A 21,902-nucleotide genomic window follows, 5' to 3' on the forward strand; every position below is an offset into this window, starting at 1 on the left:
GCCGTCATTTGTGTTTTAGCATTTGAATTGACACTACTTTCAAGGGGTGGTCATAATCAAACTGGAAAAAAAAATAGCATAAAAGGGGGTCCTGAGTCAGTGATCATCTTTAGTGTGTTTCTTATAAACACATGCAAAACACTCTTAGGGGTATCCATCCTTAACCCAGCTCACATGGTATTCCTTCAGATAAAATGAAGCATGCTGATGGTATGCTCAGAATGCAGAATTACAAAACCCAGGGAAACAACCCCCTGTGAGCAGGCATGGGATGATTTAATAAACAGCAGGATTAGAACTCCAATCAAATTACTGAGTAGACTATGAAATAAATAGACTTTAAATGATTTAATATACAAAATAAGTGAGAAATTCAGTGTGAGGAAAGAACAAAACAGACTAGGCAAATTCAGAGAAAAATAAACAGAATAAGTAGAAAAATTAAATAGATCATACATAACTAAGAAGAAATTGGTAAACTGGAAGATAGATCTAAGGAGCTTAGAGTGAAACACAAAAAAATAGAGAAATGAAAAATATCAGAAATGTGAGATACTCTAGTATGTAATTAAATTTTTTAAAGTAATGGCTAAGAAATGTCTAGAAATTATAAAAGAGATGAATTCTCAAATTCAGGAAATACAGTGAGTCTTGCTCAGGATACATAATTTAAAATCTGCATCTAAACCCATCATGGTGAATGTACCAAAGGCAGGGAACACCTTAAAAGAAATCAGAAAGGTACTTCCCTGGTGGCTCAGCAGTTAAAAATTCACCTGCCACTGCAGGGGACACAGGTTTGATCCCTGGTCCGGGAAAATCCCACATGCCGCAGAGCAACTAAGCCTGTGCACCAAAACTACTGAAGCCCGCGCACCTAGAGCCCATGCTCCGCAACAAGAGAAGCCACCACAGTGAGAAGCCCGCGCACCACAACGAAGAGGAGCTTCTTCTCACCGCAACTAGAGAAAGCCTGCGTGCAGCAACGAAGACCCAATGCAGCCAAAAAAAAAAATCAAAAAAAAAAAAATCAAAAAAAGTGTTAAAAATTATTTAGAGTTGTATTTATTTGTGCAAATATTGAAAGATGGAATGTCATGCGTTAATTTTCATTCACTTTGGTTTTCTGAGTTTAAATAGTTTTAGATCAAAAAATTCATACTGAGAAAAATCTGTAATATAATACTCATATCAAACCTACTTATGTATAGTCTAATTTGTACCTTAAAAATTAATACCAATTAGTGTAGTCTTAAAATGTGAATTGTTTTTTTGTAAACTATGGATGGACACATACTAAAAGCGAAGGTCCTGAGCCCTGTCCTTCTAGATTCCCAGGGTGGAGAGGAGGTTGAGGCTGACTGCAGTTCGGCCAGTCAGTCAGGCAGACATCCTGGAGTTGGAAAAACAGTAGGTAAACAAGACAGACATGGGCCTTGCTCACTAGGAACCTATATTCTACCAGGGAAGACAGATAATAAGTAAACAAGAAATAGTTACAAATAGAGGTAAGTTCTTTGAGGAAAATAAGAATAGAGACTAACGGTAGGCAGGGCAGGGGTAAGGCAGCCGTCAGCCGTGTGGGCAAGGAGGTGCCCTCTGAGAAAGTGGTGTCTGCATCAAGAGTGGAGGAGAAGCAGCAGCTCACCGTGCAAAGACCGAGCCTTCCAGCCAAGGGGAAGCACAGGCCCTGAGTCAGGATTGGGCTTGGTACCTTCCAGAAGCAGAGGCACCTGAGGCGGAAGTGGGTAAGGACAAGAGTGATGGAAGAAAAGGTCGGAGAGACAGGCAGAGGCCTCTGAGTGTCCACACAGTAGGTTCTTGTAGACACTCAATGCTCTCCTGAAAAGACATCCGCAGAAGATCACACAGAAGATGAAACAATGAAATGATACAGCTAGAACCACGATTATTCAAGCCATTATGAATGGATTTATTTTCTTCATAAGACTGGATTTTAGATTCTAAGGTAGTGTGATAGAAAGTTTCTAAGAATTTTTATTTTGAAAATAAAATATACCAACTGTGCCCCAGGAGTTTATTCAGCAGTTATGAGTTCAGTTCAGTATACAGTTATTGAGTACCTGCCATGTGCTTGGTGCCATAAAGTAAACAAGTAGTAAAATCAGTCTTGGTCCCCAAAGAGCTTTCAGCCTAATAAAGAGAAAAGGCTTGTACGCAAATAAGTGTCGTATGAAACAAAGTAGTAAATGCTATGCTAGAGGTACACTGCAAGTTTGTGGTAATGCTGGGGCAGGGATTATCAGGAATAGCCTCATTTGAACTATGAAGGATAAGCATGACTTTGGCAAGGCGAGGAATGAGGGCAGTTGAGAGAGTGCGGCCTGTGAGCACATTGAGAATTTAACTTTTTTAAAATGTGCCAAGCAGTTTTTTGCATTTGTGATATAGGGATGAGCAAAGTAAAGTTCTGCTTTCAAGTAAATGTCTATGTCAGGCGGTGATGAGTGTGTGAGAAGAAGAAAAAGCAGCACACCTGGGGGCCAGGATGAGGGTTGCCGTTTTAGAGTGATCAGGGAAGGCCTTCCTGGGGCCTCGTTTGAACAGAAATCCTGATAAAGTGAAGGAATAAACCACTTGGCTATGTGAGGGCAGAGGAGACAGTAAGTGCAAAAACACCGTGGGGTTGGAACATGCTGGGCAGGTTCAAAGAACAGCCACGAGGGCTCTGCAGCTGGCGTGGAGCACGAGGGGGAAATTTGCAGGCGATACGTCAGAGGAGCGGGCACGACTGGGTTCTGTGACACTGAAGGTCATGGTAAGGACTCTGGGCTTCCCCCAAGAAGGGTGGGAGCCACCAGAGAGCTTCAGACAGAAGACTGACATTAACTGACTCTTGAAGACAGTTCCTCTGGCTACTGTGAGGAGAAAAGACTGTAGGTGCTGAGAGTGGAAGAGGCAGACTGGTTAGGAGGGTATTGCAGTAAGCCAGGAGAAGTGAGAACGGCAGAGTGGAAGGGCTTGGAAGCTGTGCTGAGTTAGGTGATTAGAACTGATTCTAGTAGGCTCTGGGGAGCTCGTGATCGTTTGGAGGGGAATGGTGATAAGATCAAGCTAAAATTTAGAAAAATAATTAGCAGTGTTTATGATGACGTGGGTGAAAGAGACTCTATACCACAATTTATTGTGGTTGGAAGTAATTTGCTTTTGTATTTTTATGAATATCAAGAAAGAAAAAAACAGTTTATTGGAAGACATCAAAAGACTGAAGCAGGACAAACAGGCTCTTGAAGTAGACTTGGAAAAAGTGAAGAAAGAGAGAGACCAAGCCAAAGACCAGATTGCTTATGCCACAGGTAAAAGTCTGAGCTGAAACGGTTTACCTTTATACTCCTAACTGTTCTAATCTTGAGTTAAGTAATAGCAATTGGATAGTATAATTAAAATGCTATTCCTTGAAGTGTATTGTAATTTTAGAAACTTTAAAAAATTAGTGAATAGGTATGTGCATTTGATTGGTTTTAGCAGCAATAATTGCGAGACCAAAGAAAGTCACAGATTGTTTTGAATTCATGGCATTGTAAGCTTAGTTGTTTACAGTCATCCCAGCTAAACTGTGACTTTACAGGGCACGGGCTCCCTTTTTATCCCTGGGTCTGAAACATAAGCTCTCAAGTATTTACCAAGTGAACAAATGTTTGTAGAAACTATGTTTGTAGAAACACAAGGATGGATATGGTATACCCCACCCGGGAATGCAGAAGGAGAGTAAGATAAAGTTTAATATTAAAAAAATTAGAAATAAACATGAGGGTGCTAATAAGGGTTTCAGAGAGGAATGGCATTTGAGGGTCCTGACAGATGGAGAGATTCAGGAGTAAACGAATGGAGGGGGCCGCTCAAGAGTGTTTCCTGAGCGTGTTTTTGGATACACCTGTGGATTGCGGCTTAGGATGGCAGAACACAGGGCTAGAAAGGTTGGTCAGAGAACCCCTTGTTTGCCAAAGTAAGGATCTTTCCTCTGTGATATTATAATCTTCAGTGTAAGATGTGTATAGTAAAATCCACTTACTGTTTGTAAGAAATTTACTTTCCTCATCTGTAAAATAGAATAACAACAATAGTTCCCATCATATGTTTGTTGTATTAAATAAAATCTTACATGGGAAGCACTCTCTAATGTTTGTCATTGTTACTTTTTAATATAATAATAATATAATTATAGGAATTCTTCATTTTTATTATCTCCTGAATCCAACATTTATTTTCATAGAAAAGACTTTACTTCTATAATGAAAGTCAGTGGGAAAACAAGTGATTTATCAAAAATTTCTATATGCCAACTTTGCTACAAGTTTGAGGATTTGGACTCTGAACAGTCTTCATCCTCCTTTACTAATACACTAAACTAGACACAGGCTTGCATACATCAGTTGTTTTTGGCCTCTTATTTTTTTCTTAATGCTTTCATTAGGGAGACATTGGTTTTCATTTAAAATCTTTCAATGTAGTTTATTTCCATATTTTGAAAAGTTACAATGGAGTTATTGTATTACTTTATCTTATAGGTGAAAAATTATATGAAATAAAAATTTTAGAAGAAACACATAAACAAGAAATAAGTCGCCTGCAAAAAAGATTACAGTGGTACGCCGAAAATCAGGAACTTCTGGATAAAGATGCAGTTCGACTTAAAGAAGCAAATGAAGAAATTGAGAAGCTGAAACTTGAGGTAATGATCATTTCAGAATGTATTTCTATAGATTAACCCTATTATCTTCAACACTCCTTCATAGCTTTGTGTCATCAAATCAGTATACTCGAAAGTCTGTTCATTAAAATGGCCTGTTTGACTTTGGTTTGTGTTTATTTGTGTAGTCTATTTTAGATTAGCCTGAGAATACAGTCAGCCGTCTGTATCCACAAGTTCCCTATCCAGCAGATTCAACCAACTGTGGATTGAAAATATTTGGAAGAAAAAGTTTCAAAAAGCAGAACTTGAATTTGCTGTTCACTGGCAGCTATTTTCATAGCATTTACATTGTTTTAGGTATTATAAGTAATCTAGAGATGATTTAAAGTATATGGGAGTTACAGGCAAATACTACACCATTTTATACAAGGGACTTGAGCATCCCTGGGGCTTCGGCATGCCCGGATCTTAGTATCTGCAGGGGTCTGGGAACCGGTGCCCCACGGCTACCAAGGGGCAACTGTAAATCCAAGCTCCTTAGCACAGCCTGTGAGGTCCCCATGTGGTCTGAACCCTGCCTGTCTCTCCAGCCCCATCCGTACTACGCTCCCCAGTCACTCTCCTCCCAACCACACGGGCCTCCCTCTGGTTCTTGAACATGCTGAGCTCGTTCCACTTGTTGCTTTGGCCTAGAGTGTGCTCTGACATAGCTTCTTCCTGGGTCTCACTCCTTGTTCAAGTCTCAGCTCTGATTTCTACTCCCCAGAAAGATCTTCCTGACCTCTTAATCTAATGTAGCTACCAGTCTCGCTTCCTCTGACTCTTTCTTCTCATTCCTTGACTTTATTTTCTTCATAGTACTTGTCACTCTCTGAAGTTATTTAATTTACTTAATGATTTTGTTTATTAGCTTTTCAACTGTCTCCTTCCATTAGGACATAAGCACCATGAAAGCAAGGACCTGGCTTGTCTTGATTGCTCTCTGTATCTCCAGCACAGTGCCCCATCTGGGATCTAATAAGTGAATTAATGAACTGCTGTTATGCTTCCCTCTTGGTGTTTCTCTGCTGTGTTTTAAATATGCTTCTTAACATGGTCTTTCCTTATTGATAGGTTGAGAAACTGAAAGCTGAATCTGGAAATCCATCCATCCAGCAGAAGATACGTTTAAAAGAAAAAGCAACTGATGCCAAAAAAATTCAGGATCTAGAGCGACAAGTACGTGTTCAGGGTAAATTTTAATTAAGATATTTTATATACAGAGCATTTTTGTTTTCTCTTTTGTTTCAGGAGTTCCTACAAGATGTAGTCAACCTGGAAATTTTGGGTTTTATTCATTCATTTTAATATAGAACTGCCTCTACTTTAAACTTTGAATACAGTATTTAAAGTAACAATAAAAACACAGTAAACAACATCATTTTATGTACTCTGTGGCTTTCTGCATAAAGAATTGTTAAGAGTAATGTGTCTCATTAGGTGGTAGACCTATTGATGAAAGGTTATTTGCATCCCAGCTCTATTTGACATCCAGGAAGAAGGAAACAGAACTTTGCCACTCGGGGTGTAGAGCTAGGATCCCTTCTCCTGAGGAAGGATAGGTGAGAGAGGAGGGCAGGGAAGGAGACCCTCCAGCTGGGAACATGTTAGTAGCGCTAGGGAAGTCCTGCAGAACACCCTGGAAACTGAACATCCCCTCCCAGAGAGCTGGCCATAATTTTGAGCTCTGGCTCACTGTTTAGGCTTAGAAATACTCATTTCATGGTCATTGTGGCTGGAAGATTTTTTCAAAACCCATATAGTAACACTTACTAGGATAAAGATTTTTTTTTCATTGAAATAGTTAGTTTGTAGGCTGGAATATTAATTGTACCTTATGTTTTTAAAGTCTTCTATAATGTAGTATTTGTATTCATAACTAAATATTAAAACAAAATTAGAATTTCCAGTCCTGTTCATAGAGAACATGATTCTGTAGTCAAGTCATGACCCTTAGACTACAGCTGTTATTCCATCACAAACCTGAAACTGTGAGGTCATCACTGGGCTGAATATTATCCCAGTTTTATGAGAAGAAGGAAAACTAAGCAAAAAATTAACATTGTTACTTTACAGGACCTGTTATATTAAAAGGTATGACTTGGTAGTTTGGTTTAGTGGCCAGGAAAGGAACAGGACTGAATTGGTTTGAAGAGCGAGAAATATTCTGAAATAACTATAGTCTAGGTCGCTGTGCATTTGATTCAGTCTTGAGATGTGATATGAACATCTCTTTGAAATCTAGACTGATAGAGCATAATCTAAATTTTTACATTAAGCTGCTTAATTTTAATATATTTGTGACCTTAACATGCATACAAAAATATTTTAATAGGTTAAGGAAATGGAAGGAATTCTAAAGAGACGATATCCCAATTCTTTGCCTGCTTTAATATTGGCTGCCTCAGCAGCTGGTGATACAGTGGATAGAAATACAGTGGAGTTTATGGAAAAAAGGATAAAAAAACTAGAAGCTGATCTGGAGGGCAAAGATGAAGAAGCAAAGAAAAGCCTTCGGACCATGGAACAGCAGTTTCAGAAAATGAAGGTAAGTGCCGGGTAACCATGGAGATGGGGCTCAGAGGTGTACCATGGCGGGGGCGGGGCTGGGGGCTTCTTAGAATGAGACCGAAGAGTATGTCTTTGGAGGGCAGAGACCAAATAGAGGAATGAATTCCAACCCCCCACCCCTTTTAATCTCTCTAAATGTACCTAACTTTTTCCTTTTTCCAGTCTCTATCCCACCCCCCTCTCCTGCCCCTGCTCACTTCCAGCCACTTCCTCCTTTCATTTCTGATTCCCAGTGCACACCAAGCATTTCAGTTGCCTTCGCATGTGCTCTTCCTACTTCCAAAATACCCCTGCTTCCACTTATCCCCAAATGTACTCACATCCCTCAAAGCTGAACTTGAATGTGCTCCCTCTGTGCCATCTTCCCTCCTTCCCTCAGGCCTCCAGACACACCCGGGTGCCCCTCTGCGCCGTGTTCATAGGCCCATTATCGCAGTTATCATAGGACGTTGAAATTTGCCATGTCACTCTCCTCACCCGGCTGTGAACTGTTTGAAGGCAGGAACTGAGTTTATCTCTAGGATCTGGCACAGTGCCTGGCATGCAGTTGTAGCACAATAAATATATTCAGTGATTGAATGAACAAAGCTCTATCATGCCTCCCTCCACAGAGTAGACTATTAGATTATTTTGTTAATAATAATAAAGCTCCAGTATGCAAATTCTAAGCTGACTTATTACTCCTATGAGATTTCTAAATTGATGTTAGAAGGTTGAAAATGTGCTATTTCTTACAGATATCAGTAACCCCAACTGCTTTCCCTATTTATCCTCAGGGAGTATAGTGTGTCAGTTTGCATAGAGAAGGGTACACAATAATAGGTTTGCTTGTGAGGTTCAAATAAGTTTTGGTGTACAAAAACTTGTAATGTTATGAAGCAACATATAATTAGGAAATTACATAACATACATTGAGAATATATAATGGTATGCCCTTCAAACATAGGACTTCAACACATTTGACTGACTCAAGGAACATGGGCTTGGAGGCATCAGAATGTATGGGGAGTCCCTGAATGAAGGAAAAGGCAGGACCTGGGAGAGTGCAGGGCTTTGGTACCTAACGAAACATTTAGCAGTGGTTTGTCGTTACGTGGATTCTTTTCTACAGATTCAGTATGAACAGAGACTGGATGAGCAGGAGCAGCTACTTGCCTGCAAGTTGAAGGAGGCATCCCAGAGCCAACATGACAGCTCCTCCAGAGTTAAAGCACTAGAGAAGGACCTGGATGACCTTAAGGAAGCCCATCAAATCACTGTAAGAAATCTTGAAGCTGAAGTAGATGTTCTTAAACATCAGAATGCTGAATTGGAGCTCAAGAAAAATGATAAGGATGATAAAGATTTCCAGTCTATAGAATTCCAGGTGGAACAGGCTCATTCTAAAGCTAAGCTGGTCAGACTCAACGAGGAGCTAGCCGCAAAGGGGAGAGAGATACAGGACCTTTCAAAAACTGTGGAGAGGCTTCAGAAGGAGAGGAGAAAGATGCTCTCTAATCAGCACTCTAAGGCTAGGGAGGAAATGACTGCCAGAAGGGTGAAGAAAGATGTTCTGCACCCGGGTAAAAGAAATGCTAACTCCTCTGGAACCCTGGAGGGCAAGCTTTACCAACCACATACTTTTACTGATTCCGATATTTCAGAGGTTGTACAAGAAAACAGCAGATTGAAAAATGAACTGGAGAGATTAACTGTGGAGAGGAATGAGCTGAAGATGAAATCTGAAGTAGCAGTGAACCAATTTGAAAACTCCATGAAAAGGTAAAAATGTGACTTTGTCAGTATATGGAGACATAAAAAGATAAAAATTTTAAAATCATAGATGTGTTTCCCCTGGATAATTAGTTTGACCCTGAACTAAATTCATTACCAAATTTTAAGAACCTGTACTACATTGCTAAGCACAGATGTGTTTCAGAGTTGGATCTTCTACCTATTGGAAGCTCAGATTCTAATGAACTTGAATCTTCATGTCAACCCAGTTCTTGGGCCGAGCAGTCTTACCTTTCTGCACGTATCCAAATGGTGTTAATAAGCTGACCCACTGGGCCTTCCTGCAAATGAATATCATCATTTATGGTTGCTGTAGGCAGACAGCTATCAGAAAACAGCTCTTAGTAAAACTAGTTGACATTCTAAGAGGAAAAGGTCCTCTTCCAAAATAACTCTTCAAATTAATCTTGTGATTACATCTGTTCGTGCCTTGAAGAACTTCTATACTCATCCGTTTCCTCCTCAGAATCTCCAAGTACCATCTCCTGTCTCTTTCCTCTGAGCCTCCTTACATGGTCAGATCTTTTTCACCCTATCAAACCAAGTTCTGGTCCTCTGCCTTTCAGTACCAGTTTTCCACAAGTAGCCTCTCCTTTTATTTCCCCCTGACTTCCTCTAAGCATGGCTCTAATCCTCACACTCTTTTGAACCTGGTCTCTCAAGAATAGCCTTTCTCAGTCAGTGGCGTTTTCTCCATCCTCATTTTCTGTGACATTGTTGACTACACTGCCTTTTCTGAAAGGGTTTCCTCCTTAACCTCCATGACTTGGCACTCTGACTAAAGCTCCTTTTCTGCTCCTTTTGACAGACTCCTGACTCCTTTTCCTTCTCCCTCCTCAAAAATTTGACTTTCTACCAAAGTTCAGGTTTTGGCTTTCTGTCCTCTGCTTTTCCTCCCTTGCTAAACTCATCTGTTCTCTATGGCTTCTATGAACCACGACTCCTAGATTTACTTTTCAAGGCTTGTTCTCTTCCCTGAGCTCAGATGTTAAATCTAAAAATGTGTTGGATTGTTCCTCTTGGAATCAGTAGTATCGGAGATTTTCTCTCTTTTTTTTACCCATAAACTAGCTCCACCTCCCAACTTCCCCATCTCTGTCTATGACCATATTTTCAGTTGCCAGGCCCAGCTTTACCACCTTTATTCCTTGGGTTGACAGTCTATGGGGTGCTTCCTTATAAGTATTTATTTTGCTTTCTTCCTTTTTATAGTGTGGTCTACTTGGTTTACTAGACAGTTTTCCCCCCCCCACTCTCCCTGATTTCAGTTTTCGTCTCCCCCAGTCACCTTGCTTAAAAACCGTTAATATTCTTTAAGTACTCCTGTATCTGAGTCACTCTGTTCTCCAGTGACTCCCAACTTCCTGAAGTATCAAGACTGAATTTCTCTACCTGGCATCCCATCACCATTCTAATCCTGCACCATCAGAGAAGTGTTACTTGCCAAATTTCTTTCCTGCCTTTTGCTCACTCATGTTTCATTTTCTAGGAAAAATATTACCTAGAACTTCTTAGAAATTTCTTGCTCCCATCTCCAACTCCTGTATAACTTATGTACCAAGAAAGCACTAATTATACACCACCTTATAGCTCCTTGAGAACTGATGTTTACTTCTTTTGCAACCTATAGGCAATAATAGGTTTGATTATGAGGTTTAAAATAAGGTTTGGGGGTGTACAGAACATGTGTAGTTTAATGTTTGTGAAGCAACATATTAATTGTGAAGTTATATAACATATATTGAGAATATGTAACGTCATGCCCTTCAGAGATTAGGATTTCAGTACATTTGACTGACTTAAGGAACCCAGAGTTAGAAGCATCAGAATATGTAATGAGTGCCTGAGTGAAGGAAGAGGTAGGACCTGGGAGAGTGCAGGGCTTCTACAGGAGAATGAGGATAGGAAGCACCTAACAAATGCTGATTGAGTGATTGGCAGCCACATCTAATTGAGTCATCATGGCAGTCATACTGCTTCCAAATTGAAACCTTGTTTCTTTAGTCCTGAATATGATAGTAGTAATGAAACTATTTGGAAAGAATCATATTCTTTCCCAGAAATAATTTAAAATTCAGGTTCTCCTATAAATTTTCCTATATATAATTTATAATTTTTTAGTATTGTTAATCTTTTTCAGACAGCTCTGGGCCTGAGAAGTGAAAAGTAATGTTTCCTAGGCCCAGGTTTAGGCTGCTTTTTACTATAGTTCAGTTATATCATGGGTGCTTTAGATTTTTATGCTTTTCCGAGGGTCCTAATCACACTGTTTCCATGAAGAAATGTAGTCAAGTAAGCAACTGATATGTTTGTAGTTTGGGAATTGCCATATTAATAAGTATCAACAGTGATTTACTAAATACCTGCTTTCAGTAAAATTGTCATTTTTTAATAATTTTTCCAGTAAGGGGAAATGTTTATAAGAAATGTATCAGCTTTTTAGTATAACTTTACCATTTACTGAACTGCCACTGAATGCATAAATTTTGTCATAGAGACAAACGAGTAGTCTCAGGTTCAGACTACCCTATGTCCTAAGAATTACCCTAAAGATCATTTTATTCTTGCAACCAGCAGCCAGCCCTGGAGTCATATGCATGGACCAAAAACTGGTGAGTGTTGCCTAGAAACAAAGCATTGGAGAGTCTAAATAATTGGGGCAAGAAATCTGAGTTTATCTTAAAAGATAAAATGACAAAGCTCTTTGCCTTAAATCCAAACAGAACATTTAGAACCTTTGTTTCTCTCAGAAAGTGCCCCAGGCTGGGGAGTGTCCAGCTCTGCTGGGCTCAAACTCCAGCTCTGCAACTTACTGATCTGGGACCCTAGATACATCACTCTTTCCTACACTCAAGTTTGCCTTTATAAAATTGAGTAAATAAGAGCAAGCTCATGGAGTGTTTGTAAGAACTCATAGGCAGTAATGTATAAAGCACCAAGCACAGTACAGTAGATATTGGTGCCTTCTCTCCCTTTGCTTCTTTAATTTCCAGGCTTCTTACACTATTTTTGTGCTGACTCTGAATTAGAGGTTGAAGAGCCACTTTTATGGGTGGTGTTCTTTCATTTGCTCTAAAGGTTCAAGGAAGAAACTGCAGCACACATCACATCCCTCAAAGCATCTCATGAGAGGGAAGTAGAGAAACTCCTTTGCCAAAACGCAGTCGAAAATTCTGCTTCCAAAGTAGCCGAACTAAATCGTAAAATAGCAACTCAAGAGGTAGGTGACTTTAATAAACTTTGAGTGTAATGCAATTTATTTTTTTCAAGACTGTTGACAAAGTATCTGGAAATATTTTAACTTCACTTCTTGAGGTTGGTGATAGGAATGGGAAATTATTGTCACTTTCTTTTTTTTAATAGAAGACAACACTCTTACCGTATATGTGTTTAACTATTCTACTTTACAGTTATACCTTTAAGTAAGTGTTTTTGCAATTTTGTCCCCATATTTCTCAAATATATCTTCCTCTAAGTAGGTTGTAATAGATGGTTGAGGGATACGTCCAATGTGATTGGGACCTTAGTACTTAAACCTGAACGCTGAACCACCTCCTTCCACCCCAAGTCCCAACTGACAAGTCACTCTTCTTTCCCCATTACCTGTTGTTCATTAAATAATGTTTTGTGGTCATTCAGGCGCTGGGGATAAAATAATGAACAGAGACATGTACACAACTATAGCCATTATGAAGCATAGTCTTCTGAGAATTATGACAGGGCACGGTGACAGCTCATCTGCGTTTCCTTAAGTGTGTCTTCCTTCTTGGATAGTATGTTTGTCAACTTGGAATATTTATGAATATCTACTGTGTGGCCCATCTTCTGTGGTTTTTGCAAGTTGAAAACACAGCATTAAAATAGAATTTGCAACTTACTTTCAAATGGTGTATCCAAGAAAAAAAGAAAAGCGAGCAAATATGGCAAAATGTTAGCAGTCGGTAATTCAAGTTGAAGAATATATGAATGTTCATTGTGCTCTTCATCTTTCTGTAGGTTTTAATACCAAACTGAGGGGGAAAAACTTCAAGAAATAATTATCTCATGATCACCTCTCCCACCCATAATTATTTAATAGGATTTTAATTAAAAACAAGTCCGTCAGTTGGGGAAGTTTGAGTATGGACAAGACAGGAGATATTATGAAATTACTGCAAATTTTCTTAGGTGTAAAAATGTTATTGTGGTTTTTTGAGAAAATGCGTGTTGAAATATTTAGTGTATCTAAGGGTGAGATGTAATGAGGTCTGTAATTTAATTTCAGATAGCTCAGAAATAAAGAACTTTGACTGTTTTAATACTTCACTGAAAAAGATTAAAAGAGCTTTTCAGAAGTAACCATTATACAGCCTTGCAGAGAGCTTCTCTAGCTTTCTTCCCCTCAAAGGAGTGGGGTGTCAGTGGGCAGCAAACATTATATCAAGTGATTATATGATAAGGAGAGGTCTGGGAGGGATGGGGAAAGTAGGGTCATTAGGCCATGGTGCCATAAGTATCAATATGTTATTTTCCCAGAGTTCTAAGTGTAATAATATTTTAAATTGGAAGTTAAATGAAGTCAGCATAGTCCAATTGTAGAAACAGTAAAAGTAAATCATTAGAGAAAAGAAACATGAATTTTTCTGTTTTTGCAGCTTCTTGGAAGCATTTACTTACGTACTTCAGGTTCTTTGTCTAAAAATGAGACTTTTCACAGATGTTAGGTTTTATTATTTTAGTCAATAGCTCTTTAATAAAAGCTATCTTAATTACAAAGTATAAAGATAATATTGGCCACTTTCTTCAAAATGTTTAAACTTTATAGAAGTTGATTTTAAGTGGTATTTTTCAGATCTTCAAAAGAAAAGTATTAGAGATAAAGAAGCCAAGTAGTTACATAGTTATTAATTTATGTGTGTGGTGTTATATATTAAACTTTGAAAGAAACAAAATGATGAATTTATTCAATGAGTTTAATTCATTCAATGAACTTTATTTCTGTGGCAATTATGTTAGATTTTGGCAATTATAAAATATTAGGATCCTTTTCATTTTTTAATACAAACAAGTCATTAGCTCACTTTCTTATATTTTTCAAATAATGTTCAAGGAAAAACTTTATTAACTCAGTACTTCTAACATAATTTCCTAGGTACTTATAAAACATTTCCAAAATCAAGTTAACGAGCTGCAGGGTAAACAAGAGTCTCTTGTAGTTTCTCACGTTCGAGAAGAAATCCTACAGAAAGAGGTAAGAAATAACTAAAATATTCTGCTAACATAAGCTTTTCTTAGCCATTTCAGTCATATTCATATTTCTGTATAATTTTTTAAATTTAAATGTACAAATAGAGATAACCCAGAAATATCTATCATATCAAGAAAATATTAATAAAAGCCAGCTTTCCCCAGATGAAGCTCAAATGTTAGTTGATTAAGTTATTTATATGTTTGTATTTGTCATTGAGATTTTCTGGTCAGTAGGGAAATGGGGCGAGTTTGGTTTGGCTGTTTTGAGTTTTTAGGAGGTAAAATTGGATGGTTAAGGCCATTTCTGCATTAAGTACTAAGACTATTTAATTTGGTTAAGAAATAGGTAAAGAAATTATGACAGTGATGCTGGATCACTAAGAAGAAAACCATTATTGGAAATAGATCTTTCTAGAAACTCACCATTTTTATTACTCTAAGATTCTTTTGATTCTAGGAAGTATGAAAAACCAGATAAGCTGTGTATTCTGTTTGAAGCATATACATCATTTTTTTGTTATTCAAGGACTTATTAAATCACATGATAAAAGCAAAACATAGAACTAATTGCATTATGGAAAGATTAATGTAAAAATACTCCACAATTATGCAACTATCTGTTTTAAAAATCTTGTTCTAGGAGTTGAAAGGCTATATAGTTCAGCAGTGTGCATTCTTTTCAGTGTTTAAGAGGTACATAAACTTTGTTGTATAAGCAGTAAACATACAGAACCTCATAGACCTCAAGTAAAATTTTTAGGGAAACAGTAAAAGGAAGTATGTGTTCATGTTTGCAAGATAAAGAGCAAGGTCAATTTTGGTCAAGTTACAGTGTTCTTAGTTTGAGAATAGCTAAATATTTTGAAAATAGAAAAGCTATAACACATGATTTTCAAGCCTATTTACTGGAAAACTAAGTAAAGCACTCCATCTCTTGAATAAAGCTAATGACAGTCTGCCTTTTGATATGAACCATATTTATTATAGCTGTTTTACCAGGGCTAATTTATTCCCTCTCTGGTGCCCTGTGTGTTATGAGGCATTCCCTCTCAGGCCAGTGGGAATATAAACCATTCCCAGCCTGTATGAGCTCCAAGAATCGTTCAGGCTACTGTTTCCACTGGCTTCGAAACTGCCTCTGGACAACAGACTAGGCAGTTATAGAGCTCATCTTGTTTGTTTTCTTTCTCTCATGAATTACAGCCCTGCAGTGCTATTAGCCAGTTTTGGAAAATAGTTGTTTCGTATATTGTCTGTTTTTTTCTGGTTGTTTAAGAAATCCCTGTCGCTTACTCCACCATAGCCTCAGGTGAAAGCATACTAATAAACTGGTGAATTCTGTTTTATGACTGCTTTTTTTTTTTAATTTATTTATTTTTATTTTTGGCTGCATTGGGTCTTCCTTGCTGCATGCGGGCTTTCTCTAGTTGTGGCGAGCAGGGGCTACTCTTCCTTGTGGTGCTCAGGCGTCTCATTGCGGTGGCTTCTGTTGTTGCGGAGCACAGGGTCTAGGCACACGGGCTTCAGCAGTTATGGCACACGGGCTCTAGAGCACAGGCTCAGTAGTTGTGGCTCGCGGGCTCTAGAGCACAGGCTCAGTAGTTGTGGTGCACGGGGGTAGTTGCTCCATGGCATGTGGGATCTTCCTGGACCAGGGATTGAACCCTTGTCCCCTGCACTGGCAGGCGGATTCTCAGCCACTGCGCCACCAGGGAAGTCCCTGACTGCTTGCTTTTAAAGTAATTTTATAGAGCTGCAAGAACACTGAGTGATTTCAAGTTTTTCAACATAGCTGAAGTTAGTTATTAGAGATTTTTAGTTTTCTTTGATGGTGTCATACTTAACCTGATTTTTTTTGATCCTTGATTCCTGCATTGGTTATCTGTGCATTCGAGTAATTGGTGTCCTCTTCCAGACTTTGCAGGTTTGCTATGGCAGAGACAGTTCTTCACCAGTCAGCTCAGTTTGGGTTTCTGGATGTGTCTGCTGGTCACATCCTTGGGCTTGCTTTCAGGGTCTGTTTTTGGGCAGGGCCACTGCCTGAGTTCTGAAGTTGGAGGAAGAGGGATGCCACTAGCTGAGTACAGTTGGACAGGATTCCTGGTTTGGTTCCCTACCCAAGTGAAGCTGTTGCCTAGCCTGTATCCAGAGTGCCAAGTGTGGCTTATGATCACTGTATGACTCTAAATGTTTACTTGAACCTACATTTTATAATAGAGGAGTCAAAACAGTATTAATAATAGTTACTGTTTATTAAGTGTTTACTACATACTAGGCACTGAAGTGTTCTATGTGGTTCTCACAATAACCCAAAAGAGTAGGTACTACTATTCCCATTTTATAGATGAAGAAAATGATGCTAAGAAAAATGAAATAACTTACCTGAGGTCACCAAGCAGAATATAGAAATGCAAGCATTAGGACTCAGGGCCTCTGGCTCCAGGTCCAAGGCTCTCAGTTACTTGCTTTTTTTTTTTCAATTTATTTATTTATTTTTGGCTGTGTTGGGTCTTTGTTGCTGCGTGCAGGCTCTCTCTAGTTCCAGTGAGGGGGGGGGGCTACCCTTCATTGCAGTGTACGGGCTTCTCATTGTGGTGGCTTCTCTTGTTGCGGAGCATGGGTTCTAGGCATGCAGGCTCAGTAGTTGTGGTTTGTGGGCTTAGTTGCTCCGCGGCATGTGGGATCTTCCCAGACCAGGGCTCAAACCCGTGTCCCCTACATTGGCAGGTGGATTCTTAACCACTGCACCACCAGGGAAGTCCCATCAGCTACTTTTCTACCAATCCCCTATCAATCATTGGACATTCAGGTTGTTACCAGTTTTTTTCTATAGTATTCAAGTAGCAGGAAGCATTTCTGATCATACATCTTTGCTTGTGGATCCAGTTGCCTCCAATGGAAATACACTAAAATATAAGAATTTTTTAAAAGTAAAGATTCAACCTTAATTTATACTCTTAAGAGTGCTTTTAAGTATGTACAAATGAAGGGAAGTTATCTCTATTCTTTGTCTAGAACCAAATTTCCGAATTTATGTAGTTTACAAATGAATGTTTAACCTTTGAAAGGTGACTCTGTTGATTTATTCATGGATAATTGTTAAACACCTACTCTCTGCTGTGCATGGCTCTAGGTGCTAGGAATACTGAGGAGAACAAAGTTAGACAAAAACCCCTGCTCTCATGGAGCTTACATTTTATTTGGGGAATCAGACAATAAACAAATGTAACTTTTGATAAATCAGATCAACTGAGACAACATCTGTTAAGTACTTAGCCTAGCGCCTAGCACATGATACTGCCGTAACTCACTACTGCTTGTCCTTTAAGACTCAGTTCAGCCACAGCTGCATCAGGTTGAGAATCCTGCGGCCCACGTCTCCTTCAGGTTCAGGACTCCCTCACTTACCACCTCACTGCTTCTTTTGGGCATCTCTCCACGGCAGCACATCATGTTAGAATTCTCATTCTCTCAAGTGTGCCTTCCACTAGACCAGAACTTCCCAGCCGGTGGACCTGGAATGGGTTACCTGTGGTCACAAGATGATGATGGCTGGAAAGGTTGTCTAATAACAAACTCAAAGTCATTTTTCAATTATTAAAAAATTTATAGAAGATGAAGTGATATTTGATCATTACATATATGACAATGCCTCTGACAACTTTCTTAGTTCAGTATCATTTTTTGTTTTGTTTCGGGGGGGTTTTGGTTTTGTTTGTTTGGTTTTTTTTGTTTTACAATTTTTAGCAATCAATCATTGTTTTGACATACAAGATTTTGTTGCCCAGCATCCATCACCACAGCATGGTATGTATGGCATCTCCCCAACCTTTCTGCAAATCATCCTAATTAAGGTCTGCTTATTTCTTTGGTCACTGATGATATCAAGGATGTCCCACACTTAAAATATTTGGATTTGCCTCTGATTTAATTTGATGGTATTTTCACATTTTTTAAACTAACTTCAGAAGAGTATATGGGTTCTTTTTTTTTTTTATATTAGTGTTATTAAGTACTTGGGTGTTTCCATGTAAAGCATGATTGAATTGTTAATTTTATCCATTTTCATTTGCTTGTTAATTATTTTGCCTTTTGATGTTAACAGTTGGCAAAGTTATCATAATTTTATGGTATAAATAAAATGCAGTTAATTGTTTTATGAAGTCCAGTATAAAGATCCCTCATGGCACCTCCATTTCACTCCCTGGTGCCATAAAAATTTTACCATTTTCTCTGGGTCATGATACAAAAAAGGAGGTACTGCCCTAGACTGTCATCTCCATGAGGACAGGGACTGTGTCTTTCATCTCTGCATTCTCAGTACCTAAGAGACAGCTGGCACAGAAAGAGTTCAGTACTGCCTTATCTCTGTTTTATATGCATACATTCACATGTGGAATGAATTATTATAAGTTACAAAGTGATAAGAACCAGAAGAGAATTACAAATAGAATTATAGGGAGTTGACAAAAAAGGATCCATATTTATTGAACTCTTTCTGTGTATTGGGTGCTTTAAATGTATTATTTAATCCCCAAAGTAATCACACTATTAACAAATACTTTGTAACAAGGCTGAATACATCAAAGAAAGTGCCCAACTTCATTTTCAGCACTACAGCCAGCCTGGCATACCTGGGAGGGAGAAAGTGGTCCAATCATCTGGAACCTTTTGGAATGTGAGGTCACTTCAGAACAAGGATGAGCCTTTACTTTCTGGACCTAGGGAATGAAAGCTATTATTTTAACAACTCCAGATACCTTTGATGTTAACAAGAAGCCTCTTATCTAGAGAAATTTTATACAAAGAATATGCAGTGACTGTTCTCACTTCTTATGACTGCCTGTTAAAAATGAATTATTTCCTTGTTATCATAATTTCCCATTTACTTCATATCAATTTTAGATTACAAAACTCTTAGAAGAATTGAGAGAAGCCAAAGAAAACCATACACCAGAGATGAAACATTTCATGGTCTTAGAAAAGAAAATTAAACAGATGGAAATGAGACATGAGCAAAGAGAGCAGGAGCTTCAACAGGTGAAGTAGTAAATCACTTTTACATATTTGTACAGTTCTTCACATTTAAGTACCTCCTGTTTGCTATCGTTTTGTCATCCCTAAAAAATTACTTCTTAAAGTATTTCCATTGTATATTGATTTTATTAAAAATAAATGTATAGCTTTTAAGAGGAAATAAGACTTTAATTCTTAAATACCTGAAGATTGGTTTGCCTTATATCTACAGAAGTAGAGTAACAACTTTTGTATTCTGTTCTTTATTGTTGATGAATGCCTGAAAGTTAGGCATTTTACCTTGGGAACAGGGCTCTTGGGAACCATGTTCCATATTTAAGTCATTTCAATAAATGTTAGTAAGAAACAGGCTTATATTAAAATGCGATCACTTAAAATATTATTTGCCTAGCACCAGTAACATTGGGATTACTACATGTAGCTACAAACAGATAAATTAACAGAAATTAAAATGGGCAGAAGGGCTTGATGTGTTTTTAGGCACTAGCCTTGGTCTTGATATTTAGCTTTGCTTGAACAGTGTATTAGTCTGCTTGGACTGCCACAACAAAATATCATAAACTGAGTGGATTAAAAAACAGAAATCTTCTCACAGATCTGGAGGCTAAAAGTTTACAATCAAGGTTTCCAGCTGGTTCAGTTTCTGGTGAGAGCTCTTTCTGACTTGCAGATGAACTTTTTTCTCCATGTCTGCTCTGTGGGGTGGAGAAGGGGGAGTAGAGAGAGAAAGAGCTCTCTGATGTCTCTTCTTATGAGGACACTAATCCAATCTAACTAGGGCTCCACCCTTAAGACTTAAACAATATGTTAGACGAGATGGACTTAACATATATAGTATATTCTATCCAAAAGGAACAAAATACATTTTCGAGCACACATTCTTCTCAAGCACACGTGTAAAATTCTCCAGGATAGATCATATATTAGGCCACAAAACAAGTCTTAATAAATTTAAGAGGAGATTAAAATCATATCATCAAGCATCTCCCTGACCACAGTGGAATGAAACTGAGAATCAGTTACAAGAAGAAAACTAGAAAATTCACAAATATGTGGAGTTAAATCACATGCTGCTAAACAACCCACAGGTTAAAGAAGAAATCAAAGGATAAATTAAAAAATACCTTGAGACAATTGAAAATGGAAACATAGCATACCAAAATTTACAGGATGCAGCAAATCAGTCCTGAGAGGGAAGATCATTGCAATAAATGCCTACATCAAGAAACAAGCCAAAGACAAAGAGAATTTTTAAAACAGCAACAGAAAAGCAATGTGTCACATACAAGGGAACCCCCATAAGAGGATATGTAGATTTCTCAGTGGAGAGTTTGCAGGTGAGGAGACAATGGATTGATATATTCAAAATACTGAAAGAAAAGACTGTCAATCAAGAATACTATAGCTGGCAAAGCTCTCCTTCAGAAACAAATTAAAAAGCGTCAAAAAACTTGAAAAAAAAGCTCAGGGAGTTCATCACCACTAGACCTGCCTTACAAGACTCCTAAAGGGAATTCATCAAGTGGAAATAAAAAGATGCTAATTAACATCATAAAAATATATGAATGTAGTTGAAAAACTCACTGGTAATGCTAAATATATAGTCAAAGTTCGATTCTATAATATTGTAATGGTGGTGAATAATTCTCTTACAATTCTAGTATAAAAGTTGAAAAAACAAACGTATTAAAAATAACCATAACTACATTAGTTATTGCACACACAGTACTAAAATATGTAAATTGTAACATCAGTAACCTAAAATTGAGGTGGGAAGCAGTAAAAGTGTCAAGTTTAGTATGCTATTGAAGTTTTTATCAACTTAAAATAGGATGTTATAAATATATCACATTTTATGTAGGCCTCACGTTAATCACAAAGGAAAAAATCCTGTAATAGTTATCCAAAAGATTATGCTAAAGGAGTCAAAGCATACCACAACAAATCATTAATTCACAAAAGGAGACTGGAAATGTAAGAAGCAAGGATCTACAAGACAGTCAGAAAACAACAAAATAACAATAGTAAATTCTTATCTATCAATAATTCTGTTTAATTTAAATGATTAAATTTTTCATTCAAAACAGTAGAATTGCTGAATGGATGAAAAACAAGATCCAAACAATATGCTACCTACAAGAGACACACTCACACGTAGACTGAGAATGAAGAGACGGAAAAAGATATTTCAAGCAAATGGTAACCAAAAGAAAGCAGGAGTAGCTGTAGTTATATCAGATAAAATAGAGTTTAAGCTAAAAATCACTAAAAGGGACAGTGAAGGTAATTATATAATGATAGAGGGCTCAATCCATCAGTAAGATATAACATGTAAATATTTATGCATCCTACATCAGAGCACCTAAATATATAAAACAAACACTAACAGAACTAAAAGGAGAAACAAACAGCAGTACAGTAATAGTTGGGGACTTTAATATCCCACTCTCAACAATGGATATTTCATCCAGAAAATCAATAAGGAAACAGCAGGGTTTGAGTGATACTATAGAAAAAATGGATCTAACAGATATATACAATACCTCCCCCCCTCCAACAACAGCAGAATATACATTCTTATCAAGCACACGGAACATTT

The 21,902-nt window shown here is 38.0% G+C and overlaps 1 protein-coding gene across 5 annotated transcripts in view; it reads left to right on the forward strand.

Moving 5' to 3' along the window:
* Positions 1-21,902, forward strand: part of CEP162 (centrosomal protein 162) — a 92,539-nt gene that overhangs the window by 56,265 nt on the left and 14,372 nt on the right. For 4 of the 5 annotated variants that reach the window (XR_009506224.1, XM_059941714.1, XM_059941717.1 and 1 more), the window contains exons 19-26: positions 3,191-3,317; positions 4,530-4,693; positions 5,768-5,872; positions 7,029-7,241; positions 8,376-9,025; positions 12,116-12,257; positions 14,169-14,267; positions 19,172-19,306. Coding sequence is in view for 4 of the 5 variants with exons in the window: in XM_059941714.1 (XP_059797697.1) it covers positions 3,191-3,317; positions 4,530-4,693; positions 5,768-5,872; positions 7,029-7,241; positions 8,376-9,025; positions 12,116-12,257; positions 14,169-14,267; positions 19,172-19,306 (1,635 nt within the window). In the remaining variant the exon portion in view is untranslated. Of the gene's footprint in view, positions 1-3,190; positions 3,318-4,529; positions 4,694-5,767; positions 5,873-7,028; positions 7,242-8,375; positions 9,026-11,532; positions 11,607-12,115; positions 12,258-14,168; positions 14,268-19,171; positions 19,307-21,902 lie in introns of those variants that run through there. The other variant, XM_059941718.1, reaches the window with a different exon arrangement.

The sequence above is a fragment of the Balaenoptera ricei genome, chromosome 12, assembly GCF_028023285.1.
Source record: "Balaenoptera ricei isolate mBalRic1 chromosome 12, mBalRic1.hap2, whole genome shotgun sequence".
Lineage (NCBI taxonomy): Eukaryota > Metazoa > Chordata > Mammalia > Artiodactyla > Balaenopteridae > Balaenoptera > Balaenoptera ricei.